This window comes from Ictalurus furcatus, chromosome 15 (assembly GCF_023375685.1).
Source record: "Ictalurus furcatus strain D&B chromosome 15, Billie_1.0, whole genome shotgun sequence".
Classification (NCBI taxonomy): domain Eukaryota; kingdom Metazoa; phylum Chordata; class Actinopteri; order Siluriformes; family Ictaluridae; genus Ictalurus; species Ictalurus furcatus.
Window position 1 is genome coordinate 21,849,007 of NC_071269.1, and position 20,430 is coordinate 21,869,436.

Sequence of the window (20,430 nt, forward strand, 5' to 3'; positions counted from 1 at the left end):
TCCGATTCTTCACAGAGGAAGAGTTTATTGGCTGATTTCATGGCCAACCAACGTGAGCCAGGCCTTTAAATTCCCCCTTGTGTTCCCAATCCTTTGTAACACTGCTGACCTTTCACTTCCTGACATCAGCAGTTGTATTTAGTGAGTGTGTGTGTGTGTGTGTAAGTGAGTGAAAGTGATAGTTTAGGATCATGTGCCTGTGTCACGTGTACAGAAACCTAATGAAAGGCCTTTGTGGCTTCTGGTCGGATCTTCACCGGTTTTCTATCAGGTTTAAACTCTAAACTCAAACCAGGGAACCAGAAACTTGTGCCTCTATGCAAGCAAATATCATTCAGGAAGTGAAGCACGAATGTTTATAAACACACACACACACACACACACACACACACACACACACACACACACGCGCACACACACAGCACTTTTTTTTCTTTCATGGTTTTATTTGAAAACATTTTCACAGACAATATCCCAAACCAGCCAGGCAGGCGGACCTCCAGAAGCATGTCAGGTTCAGTTTCAGAACGAACGTCACTCTCAGCACCCTGTGGTTATTGCTATGGTTATGTGCCATTACATTAAGGGTCATATTTAACTCAGCAAATTAAAAATAAAAAAATAAAAAAATAAAAAGAGTCCCAATCCGAGTCCCGATCTGCCCAATAAAGAGGATTAAAAAAAAAAAAACAATTTGGAAACAATTGTTTTTTTCCCTTTTAGTCGCAATCTTTCTCATTCAGCGACGTTATTATTATTATTATTATTATTATTATTATAATCATACATTATACAAGTGATTATAATTGAAAAACCCAGAAGACTCAGAATACACACTTAACTGGTGAGCCTGAATGACCAGACGACTCATTCAGCACGGCACAAACATTAAGCACGTGTTGTTACGTTACTGGATGGGACGTAGGGACGCAGGTTTCCGACTGACTATAAAGTTACGAACTGATATGGCTGCTGCTGGTGGTGAAACATTTAAGAAAAAAAAAAAAAAGAAAAAAAGAAAAAAGAAGAGTTTTCTTGTTTTTTCATCGACAGATCTGTCCGATCCGGTGATAACAGAGTAGAACGGGGACTTCTGGGGGGAGTGTGAGCTTGCTAAGTAAATCTACGATGACAAGTCTAAAAAAAGTTAGCATCTTACAAAATACTCAATAAAGAATAAAAAAATGTCTTTTCCGTTCCCCAGAAAACCAACTAGAGTCACTCCTTAGCATCTGCCTCGGCCTCAGTGGATTCCTGAACAGAGAGCAAGAGAGAGAAAAAAAAAAGATTATTGAATCTTCCAGCTGTGAAAATGTAACAGAGACTGTTAGTTAATCCTGTTAAATCCAAACCACACGGGTTAGTACGTCATTACTAGACAATTTCTTACAAACACACATAAGAAAGGAGACACACCGATACACATGTAACTTTGAATGAACACTGCAATGCCAAAAAAAGCAAACATTCTGACCAATCCCACCAAAGCCCAGAGTAATACTGACCAATCTCATCCACTCCCAGAGTAATTCTGACCAATCCCCTCAACTCCCAGAAGAATTCTGAGCAATCCCAATAACTCCCAGAGTAATTCTGAGCAATCCCAATAACTCCCAGAGTAATTCTGAGCAATCCCACTAACTCCCAGAGTAATTCTGAGCAATCCCAATAACTCCCAGAGTAATACTGACCAATCCCACCAACTCCCAGAGTAATTCTGAGCAATCCCAATAACTCCCAGAGTAATACTGACCAATCCCACCAACTCCCAGAGTAATACTGACCAATCCCACCAACTCCCAGAGTAATTCTGAGCAATCCCAATAACTCCCAGAGTAATACTGACCAATCCCACCAACTCCCAGAGTAATACTGACCAATCCCACCAACTCCCAGAGTAATTCTGAGCAATCCCAATAACTCCCAGAGTAATACTGACCAATCCCACCAACTCCCAGAGTAATTCTGAGCAATCCCACTAACTCCCAGAAGAATTCTGAGCAATCCCACCAACTCCCAGAGTAATACTGACCAATCCCACCAACTCCCAGAGTAATTCTGAGCAATCCCACCAACTTCCATAAGAATTCTGACCAATCCCACCAACTCCCAAAGTAATTCTGACCAAGCCCATCCACTCCCAAAGTAATTCTGACCAATCCCACTCACTCCCAGAGTAATTCTGACCAATCCCCTCAACTCCCAGAAGAATTCTGACCAATCCCACTAAGTCCCAAAGTAATTCTGACCAAGCCCATCCACTCCCAAAGTAATTCTGACCAATCCCACTAACTCCCAGAGTAATTCTGACCAATCCCCTCAACTCCCAGAAGAATTCTGACCAATCCCATCCACTCCCAAAGTAATTCTGACCAATCCCACTAACTCCCAGAGTAATTCTGACCAATCCCCTCAACTCCCAGAAGAATTCTGACCAATCCCACTAACTCCCAGAGTAATACTGACCAATCCCACCAACTCCCAGAGTAATTCTGACCAATCCCACCAACTCCTGGTGTAATACTGACCAATCCCACCAACTCCCAGAGTAATTCTGAGCAATCCCACCAACTCCCAGAAGAATTCTGACCAATCCCACCAACTCCCAGAGTAATACTGACCAATCCCATCAAGTCCCAGAAGAATTCTGACCAATCCCACCAACTCCCAGAGTAATACTGACCAATCCCACTAACTCCCAGAGTAATTCTGACCAATCCCACCCACTCCCAGAAGAATTCTGACCAATCCCACCAACTTCCATAAGAATTCTGACCAATCCCACCAACTCCCAAAGTAATACTGACCAATCCCACCAACTCCCAGAAGAATTCTGACCAAGCAATATATTTACTGAAGATGGAAGAATGAACGTGCTAAACGTGTCTCACAGCAGCATCCAACATGCTCCCAGGTTAATCAACACTGCCTGTCTTTGTTTTGCGAGCTTCAAAACTTCGAAAGGTTTTCTACACGACGGTAAAAACCACCCATTCCTGTGACTTTTTTGTTGTGGGCCAAGAGATCGCAGTCCTCATGTACACCTCTGCTGTGAAGAACAGATTACATGCAGTAAAAGCAAACATTATTGTTTGTCAACAAAAAATGGCTTTGTTAAACTTCCATTTCTGATAACTTGAAACGTTATCAGATTGGGAAGGGTTTAAGACGGAATGTTGTTGGTGTAGTGCTCATCTTCACTGCAGTTCACTGATGTTCCAAAGAGAAATTCAGAGAAAAGGCCGACCAGTCAAAGGAAGGTTGTCTGGTGAGTTTTTGTTTCTAATATAAACACAATGTGAATAACAATACATATATAGCAATAATTCCGAGTTGCTTCATTTTGCTGAGCCCGTCATATGTTACACCTGACAGAAGGTCACATCCACTCTTCTGCCAACAACATGAAAAGCGATTGCTGTGTGGAAATTTTAACAAACGGCCTCGTAAAAAGCATTATTTACGCTCTTAACGCGTCTCAGCTAATTGACTACGTTTGGCGTACTCGGACTATCGTATACATTTCATTTTGCTCTGCGCTATCGCACGTCTAGTGATGCGCTGATCTCATTTTAATTGCTGACATGACACCATTATCAATCTCCGTATTGGCCAACATCCAGTACTAAATTAATATTAGGCACGTGCAAAAATCCACAATCTCAGCATCGGGTAGTTAGAGGTTTATCTGAACGAATGATCAACATCCCGTATAATTAAGCTGGCTTCGAGCCATGTTCACCTCGCAGCAGAGTGACGTGTGAATACAACGCAAAGCACTATAAACGTTAACGCTGACAGACCTATTCATCTATCATATAAAATACTACAACCTTCTATTACAGCAAAAAAACAGACCCTGTGATGGATCAGCAACATTCAGTGTAATATTTCTAACTGCACATTACGTCGTGCAGAAATTGCTTTGAAAAGTTTCTACAGGGACGGTACTTAAAGTAATAAATATTATACCGCGGCATCATTTTCACCCTCATAAACAGCCTAGCTAACAAACGGACATTAATTCTGGATCTTACCACCACCGGTTTATTTACAAATACCTCCTCGTGAAATGGCTTCTTAACCGTTATTTGACTCAGTATGCCCAGTATATATTTCCTTCTGAAATTCAGAGTGACATGGCATTAATCTGCTTGTCTGACTTACACAACAGCCAACAGCGTTCGAGATACGCCGTATCTAAACAAACCTGCCAGCTAGCTTAGCCAGCTCGCTAAATATCGAGAAGAGCAAAGAGATCGACGAGTCCTTGTTACCTACTCTTACAGATAGAGAAGCCCTGACGGTGTTTAAAAAGGGAATGGCGTTCTTGTTGAGTCTGACGGAGCGACATTTTCCAACTCAAGTTGCTAAAACACTTCCGGGAAGCACCTGTCATACAGTCGCAAGCGTGTACAAATTCCTCCGTCTTCCAAAATGAATATTCATTTTTGGTTGGAAATGTGAACTGTTAAAGACGCAGAAACAAATCACGTTTACTGCTAACAAGCTACTGCTGTAGAGCAAGACCCGACTCTGGGGGTTGGACATACGTTCTAGAGAGCATTTAATTGGACTAGTGGGTAAGCGATATGACAAAAAATGAATCCAAATATATAGGTTCGCTCTCAAACGGTCAGCAATACAGGAGTTTCATTTACACGGAAAACTAAAATGTCTAAAATATGTTTTAATTAGGGCTGGGCGATATATATCGAGACATGGTCGATATCGTGATAAATGATTACACGATACACTTTTCTGAGATATCATTGGTATGGTGATGTATTTTTTTTTTTTTTTTTTACAGTTTTAGTAATTACAAATTAAATGGTACTAAATGGACTTTGTTGATTTTACGTCGTTTTTGTAGGCGTTCAAGAAAAGTTTCGTCAAACTCAGTTTAACGGTTTCATGTTTGTTTTACTGCTGTTTTGCAGACGGTTTGTTAGCTAAATTATATATCGCGATACGCATCATGTATCGTAGAAATGTTCTCAAGTGTCGTGATATGATATTTTTGTCATATCGCCCAGCCCTAGTTGTAAAATATATGTATATTATATTACACCTAGGGATGGGCGATATGACAAAAATCAATCAATCAATCAATCAATCTCTCTCTCTCTCTATATATATATATGTATATATATATATATATATAATTCTATTAATGAAAAATCCAGCAGAATTTAAGTCTCAAAAGGAGAAAACATTTAATTCGTTAAATTTTGAAGTTAGAAATTTAACATAAAAAAATAAAAATGAACATTTAGAAATTTTAACGTAAACAAAAATGAACATTCAGAAGTTTTAAAGAAATTTTAAATACAATGATAATAATAATAATTTTTAACAGCGATTCGACTGCTACCAATTGGCTTGTATTTAAATGGATATTTTTAAAAAATTATGAAAAGATCCCAGAAAAGCGTATCGTGACATCATTTGTCATGAAATTCACGTCACCCTTATATTGTCATATTGTCCTAAATTGGATAATCAAAGTTTTGACCAGATGCGGACGTTTTATAAACGTCTTACAAAGCGACAGACTATAAAACGGGAATATCCTCTAAACTATTTTCTCTCCCTAGACATACCGTACCACTGTAGTGGTGTCCAGAACACTAAGGGACAGGTACATAAAAGAACCTCCGAAAAACCGATTGTAATTTCCCGGGACGCTTTAAGGACGCGATTGTGACCTAATCTTAAAAGAAAAGAAAGAAAGAAAGAAAGAAAGAAAAGTACCGGCCGTCGGTTTTATCTCAAACTAATGGATTCAGCGTAAGGAATTTCTGCCTTGCACGCTTTGAGAAGCTCCGGATGCAGCTAACACACAGCGCAGATTTACAGCTGAACACAGTGACACATCCAAACACACACCGCAGCGTCACTCTTCACTCTCGTACCCTTTACTCTCACTGTCTCCTTCTTTCCTGTGACGGACAGCAGGGTGGGGGAGGGACTTCTCGGAGCTGACACGGTGACAGACGAACGAGAGATGCAGATCTACGTGTGTGTGTGTGTGTGTGTGTGTGTGTGTGTGTGTGTGTGAGAGAGAGAGAGAAAGAGGGTTGGGGAATGAACGTTAGATATATATGAATATGATGAATGTTCATGCTGCTGCTCGAACAGAAAGGCAGAAAGACTAGAACTATTTCCTGTTGATGTTACTCTTAACGTCGCTTTGCTGTTAGACGGCAGAATAAAGAGACGTTGCTTAACGCTGTTACAGAAAGCCACATGACTGTTGTGCAAAGGATGTTTTCATGACTGCGCTGCCAGTAATATAATAAAACGTTGAATCGAAGAAAACGTTCAACGGTAAACTAACGCAACAACATGGTAGTTAAATGTGGTTAAGCAGCCCGTCCGTACAGGATTTCTCAGAGGTTTATGTGATTGTTGTGGCCAAAAAACGTTTGATTTTGCTGCGTCTTATTTCCAAAATTTGCATTGTTTTTGTGTTTTGTTTTGTTTTTTTGCGGAGAATTCCCTGAATTTGGAGAAATTGTAATTAGTCTTGTCTGTAAATAGTCTTGCACGGTCTTTCACAGTGATGTTTGTTGGTAAACGAGACGGTTTAGCTGTACTCGTGTTCGACGCACGCGAACGTAAGCGGGCTTCGGCTGAACGCGCGTTGTGACGGCGTCACGCGACGCGTCTCGGCCCGAATCTGCGGTAATTTAACAAGTTCCTCCGTATAGCGGCGAGTTTGCTTGAGTTCGCGGTTATTTCTGCGATCGCGACATCCTGGAGAGACCGCGCAGGATCCATGCTACCGTCGTGACGACTTAAAGAACATTCTAACGTTATTCTTATGAATAATTTTACCGTCAGCCTATAGTCTGCCTAACAGGGTCGACCTTGTCACTCAGGAACACGATATATAAGAGAATTGGATTTTCTTCTTCCCGTGATCGTCGGGAAATTCCTGTCGATCGCGTGACTTGTGGAACACGCCAAATATTTCACAGGGGCGAATGTGTTCAGGTAACGGAGCTGGGTGAGGTCGTTGTCGGACGCGTGCGTATAAAACGTACATTTTTCATCACCTGTAACGGACGACTCGTGGAAAAGTTTCGGTGTTAAATGGATTCGCACATCCATGCAAAAAAAAAAAAAAAAAAGATTTTTTAAAAAGTATTTTTATGATGATATTTACGATAAATTGCACTTTACAGTATTGTGAATTTGGAAAGTTTTCCAATTGTAGGTAAGATTTTATTAAGCGACTCAACTGAAATATGCAAATACAGCAGGTATAATTATTTTAAACACACTTCCGGTGTTTAAAATAATCTTTTGTCTTTATTTAGACTTAGTAATAAATGCAATATCAGTGCGACACAAATGGCACCCCAATCACGCCCGTTAAACAAATCATATTACCCATAATGCTTTGTAAAAATGCCTAAATCCAAAGCTTTTCATTTGCATCAACAAAGACTGATCAGGTTAAGTAATAATAACGATTTAATAAAAATGATTTAAGTCTCTCTCTCACCCCCTCTGCCTTGGTCTCTCCATTCTCAGTGGGCACCGCCTCTTTCTCCTCCTTCTTCCCTTTGGCTCCGCCCTTCTTTCCTTTCGCCGCTTTGTCGTCAGATGCCTTCTGCAAACAGCAATCGGGACTCAGTGTCTCAACTCGACACTAAACAACACTGCAGAATCACACCGAGCTTTCAGGAGGTACGAACAGGGCGGAAGCTGAGCGTAAAGTAAACAAAGGTGGAAAGTTACAAGTAAATCTGTTACTTTATTATATTTCCTGTACGCCCTTTTCGCCTAGAGTTTCCAGAAATGTATTCCTGGCGTTTTCTCGACCGATTTCTTGAGGAATTTCCCCGAGGTGCTTTTTAAACAGTGTTAAAGTTAAGAGTTCACACCGACGCTGGACGCTTATCGGCTGCTTTTCGGAAATATTTCGCTCCGAGTCGTCCGTTTAAAAAAAAATATATTTTTTTTTGTAAATAAAATGTTAGTGTTCTAATGAAAGAACTTCACATGTCGGCACGATTATACTTTTGTCTACAACACCCATTTCACACATTTAATCACACACCTTCAGATCAAAAGCTTTTTACGTTTTTAAGAAGCGTCTCCAAACTTTCGACCGATAGAGTATAATATTAATACTACATAATTATCTTATTTCCGACTGCTAATTCGATAAATTGCATTCCTGTGCATTTTGTCTGTCTTTTCTTTTGCACTTGATTCTGATTGGTCAGAGGTTTTTGAGTCATTTTCACAAACAGCAGCTCTGACAGTAGACTTGGGATGTTTTCTGTAAGGAGATGTTTATTCCACATGTATGGAAGGAGTCCCCAGTGTCAGCACTTCCACGTTCGACATTAAATCTAACTATAAACGGGGAATAAAAGTATGACGTGTCTGTTAGAAAAATAAATAAATAAATAGTCATTCTCAGCAAACTGCTATGGTATGAGAGGAGAAAAAATCTGGGCCACATCATCCAATCGTTGATTGTTTTTTTTTGTTTTTTTCTTATATCTGCGCACCCACAAGTGTTATACTCCTTACACGTTTAAAGCAATTAACTCGAACACAATTAGCCTCGTTCAATGATGTAACTTTGATATGAGCAAAATAAATAAATAAAAGAAATACATGCATACAAATCTAAAAGAACACCATTCTTGTGTCTCGGCTTAACCTCTGGAATTTGTTTTCATGTAAATTGAGTCATTTGAATAGTTACCTATTTGCAAGTTAAAAATCTATTTCTATTTTAAACCTTTGGCTCATATGAAAACGTTGAAATATTTCAATATTTAAGTATATTTAAGTAAATCATATACATAGAACTTTGACCTGCTATATCCACATTTAACTGAGTAAGAATTGACCATAATAACAAACCATTTAAATCTTCTCCCAGTATACTGCACATGCGCTAAAGAAAAATAAATAAATAAATAAAAAAAAGATAACAAGTCACGTGCATCGGTGTTCATTCAATCTTCCGAATTTAAAGTTAATTAGCGTTTGTTTGAACTGCGTTTATTTGTGACTTTCAGTTTTGGACTTTGAAGTTGAAGTCTGCGAAGTTACAAAAACCAGACGGACTTTTTTATCCCAAACTCCAATCCGGAAACGTTTGCAAGTGTGAAATGTGAGATGTGGTGCGTAATTTTCCTACCACCGCACGGTCTTATTCCGCCTGTACCGCAGCGATTTGCCAACGGTTACGATGTTTAACTCATTAATGAACAAGCGTCTTGAAACGTGCGGCGTTATTCGACGTGCTGACGAAAGCGCCACTGAAACAGGAAGTCACGGTGGAACATATGGAGTGACTCCGCCCCCCTTTTTAAATAGCCCCCTTTTTTTCCGCTTACCTCACGACCCGGGTTAAGCCGTACTTGGCGGTTAATACCATGGATTTTTAGATATGTTGGGGGCGGGACACTTCAGATTCTACAGAGTATCTGAATGGACAGAAAATCTGATGAGAAGCTGAAGTGCAGAATGATGTCATCAACATCGGTGGTAGAGAGAGACTGGGAAAGTTTTACGTATGTATCTTCTAAATGCGAGTTCTGTCACCCTTTTGGAGCGCACTAGCTTAGAGATAACCTTAAGGCTAACGTATTCATGCTTTAAAAGTATAAAAAAAAAAAAACACTTCGATTTTTACTTCATGGGGACTTTAACAGTTTATAGTTAAGATTCAATGCCGTGGAACGTCCGAGAGACAAGTTAGTTCCTGTTATCACTTATGTTACAGCTGTGATGAACATTCATTCTCTCGCTCTCTCTCTCTCTAAAACACAGCTTGTCATTTTACCGAGAAACCGGAAAGAGTAAACTTCTCTGTCCTGAAGACTTTCCTGTCGCAAAGCACCATGACTGTTATAAAGCGCCGACACCTGAAACTTCGTCCATAAACCTTAAATAAACGTCTCTTAACAAAAAAAAATGATATAAATAAACAAATAAATAAATACATCAACGCCACCACGTCAATGACGTTATGTTTCTCTTTGTTAAAACAACGCTTTTATTTTCTCTGATTATTATTACTCTTTTATATGGAGCATTATTTGAAGTGTCCACTGTGTATGAGCTGTTACTATAGAAACAATAGCGTATTAGAATGAGCGCGTGAATATTCATCTATTCATCTATATCTATAGAAAGCAAACCTTCTGACCGATCAGATTAGAGAATTGAACCCCGCTGTGGTATAAGCTACGGTTAACCTTAAGGGCGATTAGTATTACATAATTATCCGTCTAGCAGCTTTAGCGACAGCTTTTAATACGTCCTCGTCGTGGCTTTACGAAGTTTTCACCATGACCTAGTGGGTTTATTTTCCTTCCTGTTAGCCAAGCTCTCGCAGTTATATCTCAGCAGTGTCCCAGGACAGCCCGAGAGCCGCTGTTATTCCCCTGAATAAGACTCTTAACACTGAAGCTTTGTGTTTAAGATGAGATCACAGCAGAGCTACTCAACTCCACGGAACTGGAGCTGGAGCGTGGGGGAGGGGTTGTTTGATCGCCGTGACAACAACTCGAGTGACGGGAGCTCGACTGCCGTTAAATTTAAAAAACGTAGCCTGTTTTCGGGTTTGAACAGCGACGGAATCGATCGACGCACGGATTTGGTCATCTTCGACGGTGAGGACTTTCTTTTCACGGAGCCAGATGTAAAGCTTGTAAAAAATTTCTGTATGGCTGTAATTATGGCGATGGCGTAATTTCCACATCGGATTACGTAATTGTTTGGCTCTCAAACCGGTAAGAAAACACAGACTGGATCGTGTTGCTGGAAAAGAAGAAGAAGAAGAAGAAGAAGAAGAAGAAGAAGAAAAAAATAAAAGTGAACGTGTACAATGCCAACCCCGAAGCAAAGTAACAAGCGTTGGCGGGAAGGACTGCGGTGTAAAAAGTAAAAACGCAGCAAATGTTTATGTCACAGCGTGGCGTTCGATATTAAATACATTTAAACGGTGTCAAATGTATACTCGTCTAACTTTGGCTAAGTCGAACGTACGCGGAGAGATTTTGGTTCGTGTTAATGAATTTAAAAACATTCTCCAAAAACTAGCGGTAGAGCTAGAGCGCCGGATCGGCTCATCCATCAAGCGGGAATATCGACAGATTACTGATCAGCCCGTACAGGATCTCGCAGGGTCAATCAAAGAGGGCTTTGACGGAATGCGTGTTGTGAAGACGTCACATGACAGCGGAAAATGAAGAATTGAAGAATTCCAAGCTCCTCCGATTACTGTGGAGTTTCCTTGATTTTGCGACGAACGCTGACTAATGTGAGGTGGTGGAAGGGGGCGGGGCTTCATAAGAGGTGTTTACCGCTGGGCAATTCCCTCCCACCAGCCAGCGTTTCATTATCGTACATCAGCTACCACCTGGGGAAGATGAACGCCGACACGTTCTTCCTCCGAGACACGTGAAGCCAACCAACCCCGAGTTCACGGACGCCCGATTCTGATTGGCTCTTGGCTCCCGGTTACAGATAGCCGTGTCATCGTTCAAACATGTTGTCTGCTATTTTTATTGAAGGCGGGAGACGCAATCCCGCGTGAAGGCCGGTAGCTCTGAGATGGCTGTGGGTTTTATCGTTTACCTAAATAAATTCTTGTATTTATTTTGTTTTAGATATATTGCTGTAGTTAATGTAAAATATCGGACTAAAATCCAACGTAAGAGTGAAACAAACACGCGAAACACACGCCAATGTTTGAAAGAGGATCTGACCTGTGATGGTGTGTGGGTTCACATGTGCACGTGTGTGTGTGTGTGTGTGTGTGTGTGTGCTGGTACCTTAGCTGCAGCTTTTTTGGGTTTGGGCTCGGTTTTAGGAGGAGCCGGTTTCTGTTAATGAAAGAGATGAAGAGCATTAAGCAAACAGATGACAAATTAAAGTATTTATAAAAACCATTCAAATATATTCAAGTGTATACTCAATACATGTAATATAATATACTACGTAAATAAGATAAACGTCTTTGGTAAAGCGGAAACGTGTAGATGTAAGGCGCTTTTGTAATTCTTTAAAAAAAAAAAAAAAAAAAGTGACTTCTGAGTGACTTTTAAAGCGACTTTTTTTTTCCTGGCACGTTTTCCGTGAGAAAGGCGGTGTATATAATACACCCACAGATGCGCTTAGCAGGACTCTGTCCACGCTGTGCGCCGTGAGTGATGTAGGAATTCACTACACCGGGCATCCTAGAAGACGAAATCGGCAACCTGGGGGTCAGATCTGCCCTTGAACACGTCCAGGATACGGGATGCCTCCAAGTGCCACCGAGTACACGTCAGCTCTACGTAATAAACTAGCACTTTCAAAACCGTGACATTAAATACTAACTAGTCACGGCCGAAGCGTCGTACACTTTTCCCAGATCATACATTACACACGATTCTAAACGTACGTGACGTACTAGCCATAACCAAGCCCTTTCCTTTCACCGGCTGAGTTTGGATTCACTCCAATATGAAGTCTAAACGTTTAACCTGTGAATAAAACACGTGAGAAGCTTAGGAGAAACACAGCTCGTGCATCTTTCTCACACGTGACCGAAACGAACGAATAAATAGGAGAAGAAAAAAAAAAAGTCTACACTTTTAGTTTGCTTAGCAATGATCCTACCATAGTCTGTCTGAATACTCGATTCTGATTGGCTGGAAGGTGTGCGTTCAAACCGTATAGTGCACAGGTCCTTCCGGTCTGTTCGAAATTAACGCGCTGCCTATAAACACTTGTAACCATAGTAACGTACAGTTACAGCTGCATACAGTAGTTAAACTCACGGCTTCATTTATTCTAATTCATTCAAATAAATATAAATCTCATGGCACTACTTTATCTCTGTGTATGATTTAGAGCGGGCTGAATTCTAGATCTAACGACCCGTATATAAAATAACAAACAAAAATCAGCCCGTATTTTTATCTTTTCAGTCAAATTGTGCGCTGTAAACTTCAGTGACAGCTTTAACTTGTCAGCGCTAAGCGGGATAATCCACGGCCAGGTGTGCGCCATCTTAATGCACTCCGCTTTGCTTCTTTTCTTCCACGTGTAACGCACACCTAGCCGTGGATTATCTCTTACATATTTTATCACGATATCAATATTCGATCGTCAGATTTTCCGCTCCTACCTGGGAGAAGCAGATTTCGTGTCTAGGATATTCATTTTTCTTTATTCGTAATGAAAGTGAATAAATAAATAAATAAATAAACACTGCTTTTCCTAGTGATGTTTTTTTTTTTTTTGGTGCGTATGTGTTTATGTAAACATAACGTGCTTCATGCAGGTGTGACGCACCTCAGTGCTTGGTCTTACGTGTGATTCGAGGACATAACAGTGCATCTCCCAGCCGAAACGCTCGCCGACGTCTTCCTGACTTTATATCGAGGGAACACACGTGATGTGCTACGTAATCATATACACATTTCTTCATCTTGAGTCTGTACCTATCTATCTAACTAGCGTACCGGACGTTACGTCACTCAGCTCACCGGAGCTTTGAAGATGGAAACATACTTCACGTTCGCCATACGTACCGTACGTGCGCGTACGCAACTGCTACACGAGCGGCATTGTTCTCGTACTCGCTCGCGTGCGTATTTTGTGTACTTTTAAAGGATTATGCACAGACGTATTAAACACATTCACCAGCTCTGTTTCGCTTTAAAGCTTTCTGCTGTTGTCGCGACGGTTGCCATGATCTCGGTCTCAAACTGAAAATCCCTCGTCGTGCCTTCAAAAAACATTTACTAAGCTAGAAAATCTAGACGGACGGTACTCAAACCTAGTCATGCAAACGCTGACTGTAATAGGAAAACTGGTTAGTGTTAGTATTCGAGTACGGTCTAGAATAGTACACAAGTATACGATTTGAGACGCAACGCTGGTATTGCACTGCGCGGATGTGTCGTGTAATTTTGAGACCAAATGACCACAGGGTACGCACGGCGTCCATCTTGTGTACGCGTATTTAACGGCATGTATAAAGCTCACCTGGTGGGTTAAACAACGGATTTTATTTTTTTGTCCACCTTTGAATGTACATCATATTTCGTGCGACAGCGCATGAATAATCCAGCAGAAACCTACCGAAGACAGGCGCTCTGACCTCCGAGTGGGCTGAGAGAGAGACAGAGAGAGAAAGAGAAAACAACAAAGAAATCTGTATTATTAAATTGTATAATCATTACTTGAGAGCATTATTGAAGCTATTAATAATGACGCACATGTTTAAAGCGTAAAATCTGCCCCCAATAGAGTCGACAAGAATATGAACATGAACATCTCCTAATGAATATTCGCTCTCCTAATGTACGAGGGTGAGTCATTTATTTTTTTTTGATTTCACATTGTTTACTGCAAATACGTGTCACAAAAGTGCATCGGGTTTTAATAGCTATCGAGAACGACGGACCTGAAGGACGCTACGATGTTTAATTGACTGTTTCTCTGAGTCATGTCTCACTTTTAAGGTTTTCAAGGACTCTGAGTGACAAGAAAGTGAAAGCTAAACTCCATTTTAAAATCTGCAATATGGAAATCAACATAACTACACTTTGCTCATGCATGCGTGTGTGTGTGTGTGTGTGTGTGTGTGTGTGTGTGTGTGGAACTCACCTCCTGCTTTGTGACTTTAGTGGAGTCTTTCCCCTCCGCTCCCTCAGGTGACTGAAGAAAGAAACACACACACACACACAATATGCATCATTTATTAGAATTTTAACCAGCACTTTGTCAGCATGTGCTCAGTATTGATTTTCCGTGTGCCACTTGTGCTTACTTTCTGTTATGCGGTACGTAATGCCAATCAAAACACACACACACACACACATCTACTATTCACACTGTAACAACGTCAAGAAAGTAAAATATAATTATGATTATCTTTAATAAACCTATTTCAATGAAATCTAAAATATTACAGGAAATACACAATACCTAATGTACAGGAAGTACACAATACCTAATGCAATAACAGTGGTGTTTTTGTTTTTATTTATTTTCCAGATGTGTTGTTTTAAATCTGCAGTTTAGATGTAAAAATGTAACCCTGCTGAAAAAATCAAAAACAAAAAAACAAACAAACAAACAATAGAAACCCTCATAGAATTCATAATGGTTTTAATGGTTATAATGGGAATTGTACTTTTTTAATGGAAGCTGTAATGGTCCCTGTGGGTCTCTACTGGTAATTTGTTGCCTTCTATTGGTGGCCTATTATGTCTAGTGGACACCATTTAGGACCAACAGAACACCTTTGACATTTGGTTTTATTGGTTAACTGGTTTAATGGTTTGTAATGGTATTCGTAGTGGAAAACATTAGAATGTTTTCTATTGTTGTTTTCAGCAGGGAACCTTTTCCTAAACCTGTAGTAATCAGTAATGTAATATAAAGAACACAATACGGCTGCTGTGTATTTGGAGCTCACTAGGTTTCTGTTGACTTTTTTGGTGCTGAAATGAGCTCCGCCCATATGTTGAACAGAGCTGATTGGCTCCACCCCCTTTTTTTTTCTTCAACGCAACTCAGCAAGCCTATTGCTGCATTCGATTTAACTCAGAAGTGGGAATTCGGAACAAGTCGTTTCTGACCTCTGTGCAATCGAGCTACAGAGTGTTATTGCGACGCATCAGCGTCAGATGTTGCACATTAATAATAAAGTATTGCGCCTTGGGCCACAGTATACAAATATACATTATTATAAATTACATTACTGACAACGCACGGCACATTTACCCCTGCGCTTTTATTACTGAACAACCTGTTTATCAACACAACAATGAAAATTGGTCAAATAAAGCGGTGTGTCCTTTACACCCTGCGTCCTTTCCCCTTCGGTGAATTGTCTTTGTTTTATGTTTGCTTTTGTCTGCTGCTTTAGCTGAAAACAAATCGGCAAAGCGTGGTTTTCAGGTGTCTCCAGTGCTGCTACAGCTACACTGTACGTCTTGCACTACCGCATTAAGTCACAATACCGTCGCGACCTCATCTCGAAACATTTGTATACATTTAAATGAATCAGCGTGATGTGGGATTTTGTTCGATATCATACACGTTGTACGAAGTTGTAAGAAACATACAACCTCGAACACACCACTGACCCTTATATACGACTTCACTAGTTTCACTAATGTTACACGGATTTCAACGTGAAACCATACTGAATTTAAATCCAGTTTTTTTAAAAACATACTGTTTAAATGAAAAATTTTAATGTAAGAATCGTCCAACTGAACGGAAGCAAGTAATGTAATATTTTTATTACGTTATTATGGGAAGGAAAACATTCACAAAATATGTAATAAACCCAAGAAAACAGAAAATTTCAACCCGACAGCCCTCTCTATAACACACAATCATCAGTGTGTTACATTTATTATTATTATTAGATTATTATTAGTAGTATTGATCTTAATTAGTGAATTTATTGCGCTAGAAATTACCACATATTTTCCATGTTAAACATGCGTTAAAGCAGAAGAAGAAGAAGAAGAAGAAGAAGAAGAAGAAGAAGAAGAAGAAGAAAGAAAAACATCTGTATGAGGATAATTAACAGTCTTATAATGACAGGTGTAATTTTGGAAATTAATGGAATTTCCACATGTTTGGAAAACATGTAGGTTTTAGATGTTTGGCTTTAAATGAAAAGAAAGTTAATTATACAAACATACACTCACCAAACAAGATTATACTAATGCTGCTATAATAATAATAATAATAATAATAAACACTGATGTGGACTACAGATACTAAAAAAATGCTTTAAAATAATTATTATTGGTAATTATATCATTATTACCATTATTATCAGCAGAACAATTTATATTAAAGTTAATTGTTTAATAATAATAATAATTATTATTATTATTATAAGTATTATTATCTATAATCCACAAGTGTTTGTTTGTATTACTACTACTACTGATTATTACTGACAGCATTTTATTATTGAAATGATTAATATTATTGTTATTTTGCGGTTATTGCTATTATTACTATTATTATTATTATAAAAAAATGCTTTAAAATAATTATTATTTGTAGTAATATCATTATTACTATTATTATTTTCACCAGTACAACAATTATTGTATATCAATATTGATTATTTAACAACAATAATAGTAATAATTACTACAATAATAATATTTATTATTATTAACTATAATCCATGAGTGTTTATTTTTATTACTATTACTACTGATTAATATTGACAGTATTTTATTATTGAAATGATTCATATGACTGTTATTAATATTGTTATTATTGCGGTTATTGATATTATTCTTATTATAAAACAAACACTGGTGTAGACAACAAATAATAAAAAATGCTTTCAAATAATTAATTGTAGTAATATCATTATTACCATTATTATTATCATCACCAGTACAATTATTGTATATCAGTATTCATTATTTAACAACAATCATCATTATAATAATAATTATTATTTGTATTATTATTAACTAATGAGTGTTTGTTTGTATTACTACTAATTATGATTTAACAGTATTTAATATTATTGAAATGATATAATATTATTGTTACTAGTATTATTAGTGTTTTTTTATATTATTAAAATAATAACTGTTGTAGACGATAGGTAATAAAACCAACTAACATTTTATACTAATTATTATTTATATTGTAAATCAGTACAATAAAGTGAAATAATGTTCAACAATGATTCTTATCGTCAGCACTAAATCGTCCCATTTTCCCACCTGACTCTTCTGCGCATGCGCGAACAGTTCACTTCCAATACAGAGCGCTGACCCAACACTAACACTTACGCGCGCGCCTCGTGTCTGTGGTTAAAGAACTTCCTTTCACGCTCATCTTTACCGTCCTCTACAGAAGTGTTTAGGTGTTATCGTGTTTAAACACATTTTGTATGATCAATCACCGTTTATCGCAAATTATTCTGGAACGGGGTTTTTTTTTTGTTTGTTTGTTTTCTTTTGCAGCGTGCTAGTGTCGCGCGGGCGCGCTCCCGAGGGCGGATGCACGCGCGAGTGTGATTGATGTGCCAGTCGCTTACATACGGGTCTGTGCGGCGCTGTGTGTGCGCGCGCGCGTGTGTGAGGAGAGGAAGAGGAGGAGGCATGGGAGGAGGAAGAGGGGGGTGTCGGTTCAAACAGGGCTATTAAATAAATAAATAAATAAATAATAACAGATTCCTAAATCGATCAGCGATCCGGCGGTCTTCTTAAAAAGTCGCGTTTTAAAGCTGGAGGCGAAAAACAAAATGGACGCAGAGCATCGCATCAGTGACATTCAGCTCAAAGTGGCTCATAAAAAGCCCGAGCCACTGTCATGGAGGAAAACCTGCAACTGACGACGACTGAATTAAAAACAGAAAGCACAAATATGACCTGGGGGATTTGTGTGTGTGTGTGTGTGAGAGAGAGAGAGAGAGAGAGAGAGAGAGAGAGAGTGTGTGTATGTGTGAGTGATGAACGTCCAACTGTAATGAGCCGAAAAGCAGCACTGATTTGTAAAACTTGAGGCTAAATCCTGGCTTTTACCTGCTCGACATTTTGGATAGATAATAACCGGAGAAAGCCGAGCGCCTGGAATACTGTCACTGTGCTTCAATAATAATAATAATAATAATAATAATGATAATAATAATAATAAAACACGAATTTTCTTACCTTCCTCTTGGGCATTTTTCCCCCCGCTTTTGTTTGTTTTCACTCGTTAAACAGTCGAGTTTAACAGGTCCGTGTTTTTAGCCTGTGAGTGAGTTTGTAACTACGACGGAATACTGGATCAATATCTAAAACACCTCCTGTAATAACATGTTAATAATATGCTACCTCTCTGCGCCACCATTGGACACCTTGGCGCTCGCTCAGCCGCCGACTCGCGCTCCGATTGGCTCGCCGGGCTAATATGCAAATAGATCCAGCGCGCGGATTGGTTTGCACGTGTTGGGGCCCTCGCTCTGACTGGTTACGCGCTTTTTTTCTGAAGCAAATCACCGCGCGAGGGCAGAGGATGGGTTTAAAGGTGCAGGAAAGACAGAAGGCAGAAGGTGGCGAGCAGCCGAGGTTGCCAGGTTCGTGTTTTTACCGCACTAGTTTTGAAAGAAGTTTTCTTGTGGAAAAATCATGGCCATGGGTGGTTGTTTTTTTTAAAGTGCTTTCAAGAACAAGTAATACATTAAAAATGAAATCTAATCAATTTTGGGGAATATATTATATGGTAAACGACAAGAAAAAAGAAAATCAGACAGTGTGTTTACACTATACATAAGCATTTGTTTTATCACATAAAGCAAAGACTGGGAGATTAATATGCGAAGTATTAGGAAATAAAATGCGTGTCGTTTTTACACTGTTCAAACTTTTTGGTCTATTTTCTGGTCTTTTTGTTCATTTCTTTGAGACGTGTCTAGTTTGGAGTTTTTACCGAAACCTGGCAACCCTGCGAGCAGCCAATCCGCGCGTGACACCGCAAGCTCGGGTCTCTGGGAAACGTATTTCTAGTTTGGCCAAATCTCTTCGTTGTAAAAATGACACAAATAGGACATGTATGAACACATAATTAGAATTATAATCTTAGAATAATATAACAATAGCTAAAAGAAAACAAAAACAACAAAAAAAACCCCACAATATTTGCGACGTTAACAGTTAGACGCCAACACCGTTCACCACTCACGCGCTGTTCGACATCCAGGTTATGAACCGTTTTATAACCCTGAAAAACTTATTTTACTGACATGGACATTAATGCGAATTAGGATATCAAAAGCTTCGAGTGATGGGACATTACACCTATCTATAGCCTTGTGCACATGCGTCAAACACGTGATTTAAAAGAACAGCGCACGAGCCAACAAAGCCCATCCCTGTATAATGACCTGACAATGGAGGACATTGAACATCAACATCACACAACATGGATGCTCCTCTAGAAGCTTACTGTGTGCACAATCAGAGCTTTCCTGTGTTTAGTCCTGTTTACACAACTTAAACCAGTCCCAAGTGAAGAACCATCCAGTACAGTGGGACAATCAGTGTCCTTCTGGTCCTGTCTGTTTACACAACTGTGTCGTTCTATACAGAAATTACAATCCACTACACTGTTTTTAACCATTTAATTCAAATCAAATTACATGATATAAAACCATATACACCATACTGCACATATATGATCGACCAAACATATTAAAATTAATATGCTTAACAAAACGTGTCAAATTATCTAAGCACTTTTGCTAAAAAAAAGAGAAAAAAAACAGTCAAGTTATCTAAGCACTTTTTCAAACATTGACTGGACTAATATATATATATATATATATATATATATATATATATATATATATATATATATATATATATACACACACACATACACACACTACTGGTCAAAAGTTTAGACACACTC

At 39.0% G+C, this 20,430-nt stretch overlaps 1 protein-coding gene across 2 annotated transcripts; it reads right to left on the reverse strand.

Annotated features, from left to right (window-relative positions):
- Window positions 1-59: 59 nt before the first annotated feature.
- hmgn3 (high mobility group nucleosomal binding domain 3) lies at window positions 60-18,889 on the reverse strand. 2 transcript variants are annotated; one of them, XM_053643846.1, is made up of 6 exons: window positions 18,690-18,889; window positions 14,644-14,694; window positions 14,116-14,145; window positions 11,817-11,867; window positions 7,514-7,618; window positions 60-1,254 (listed from the first exon to the last, which is right to left on the reverse strand). In XM_053643846.1, the coding sequence occupies exons 1-6, from the start codon at window positions 18,702-18,704 to the stop codon at window positions 1,219-1,221; spliced, it is 288 nt and encodes a 95-aa protein (XP_053499821.1). In that variant the 5' UTR covers window positions 18,705-18,889; the 3' UTR covers window positions 60-1,218. The 2 variants fall into 2 exon arrangements, with proteins under 2 accessions (XP_053499821.1, XP_053499820.1); XM_053643845.1 differs by having other exon boundaries at window positions 64-1,254; window positions 7,514-7,621; window positions 18,690-18,881.
- Window positions 18,890-20,430: the final 1,541 nt, after the last annotated feature.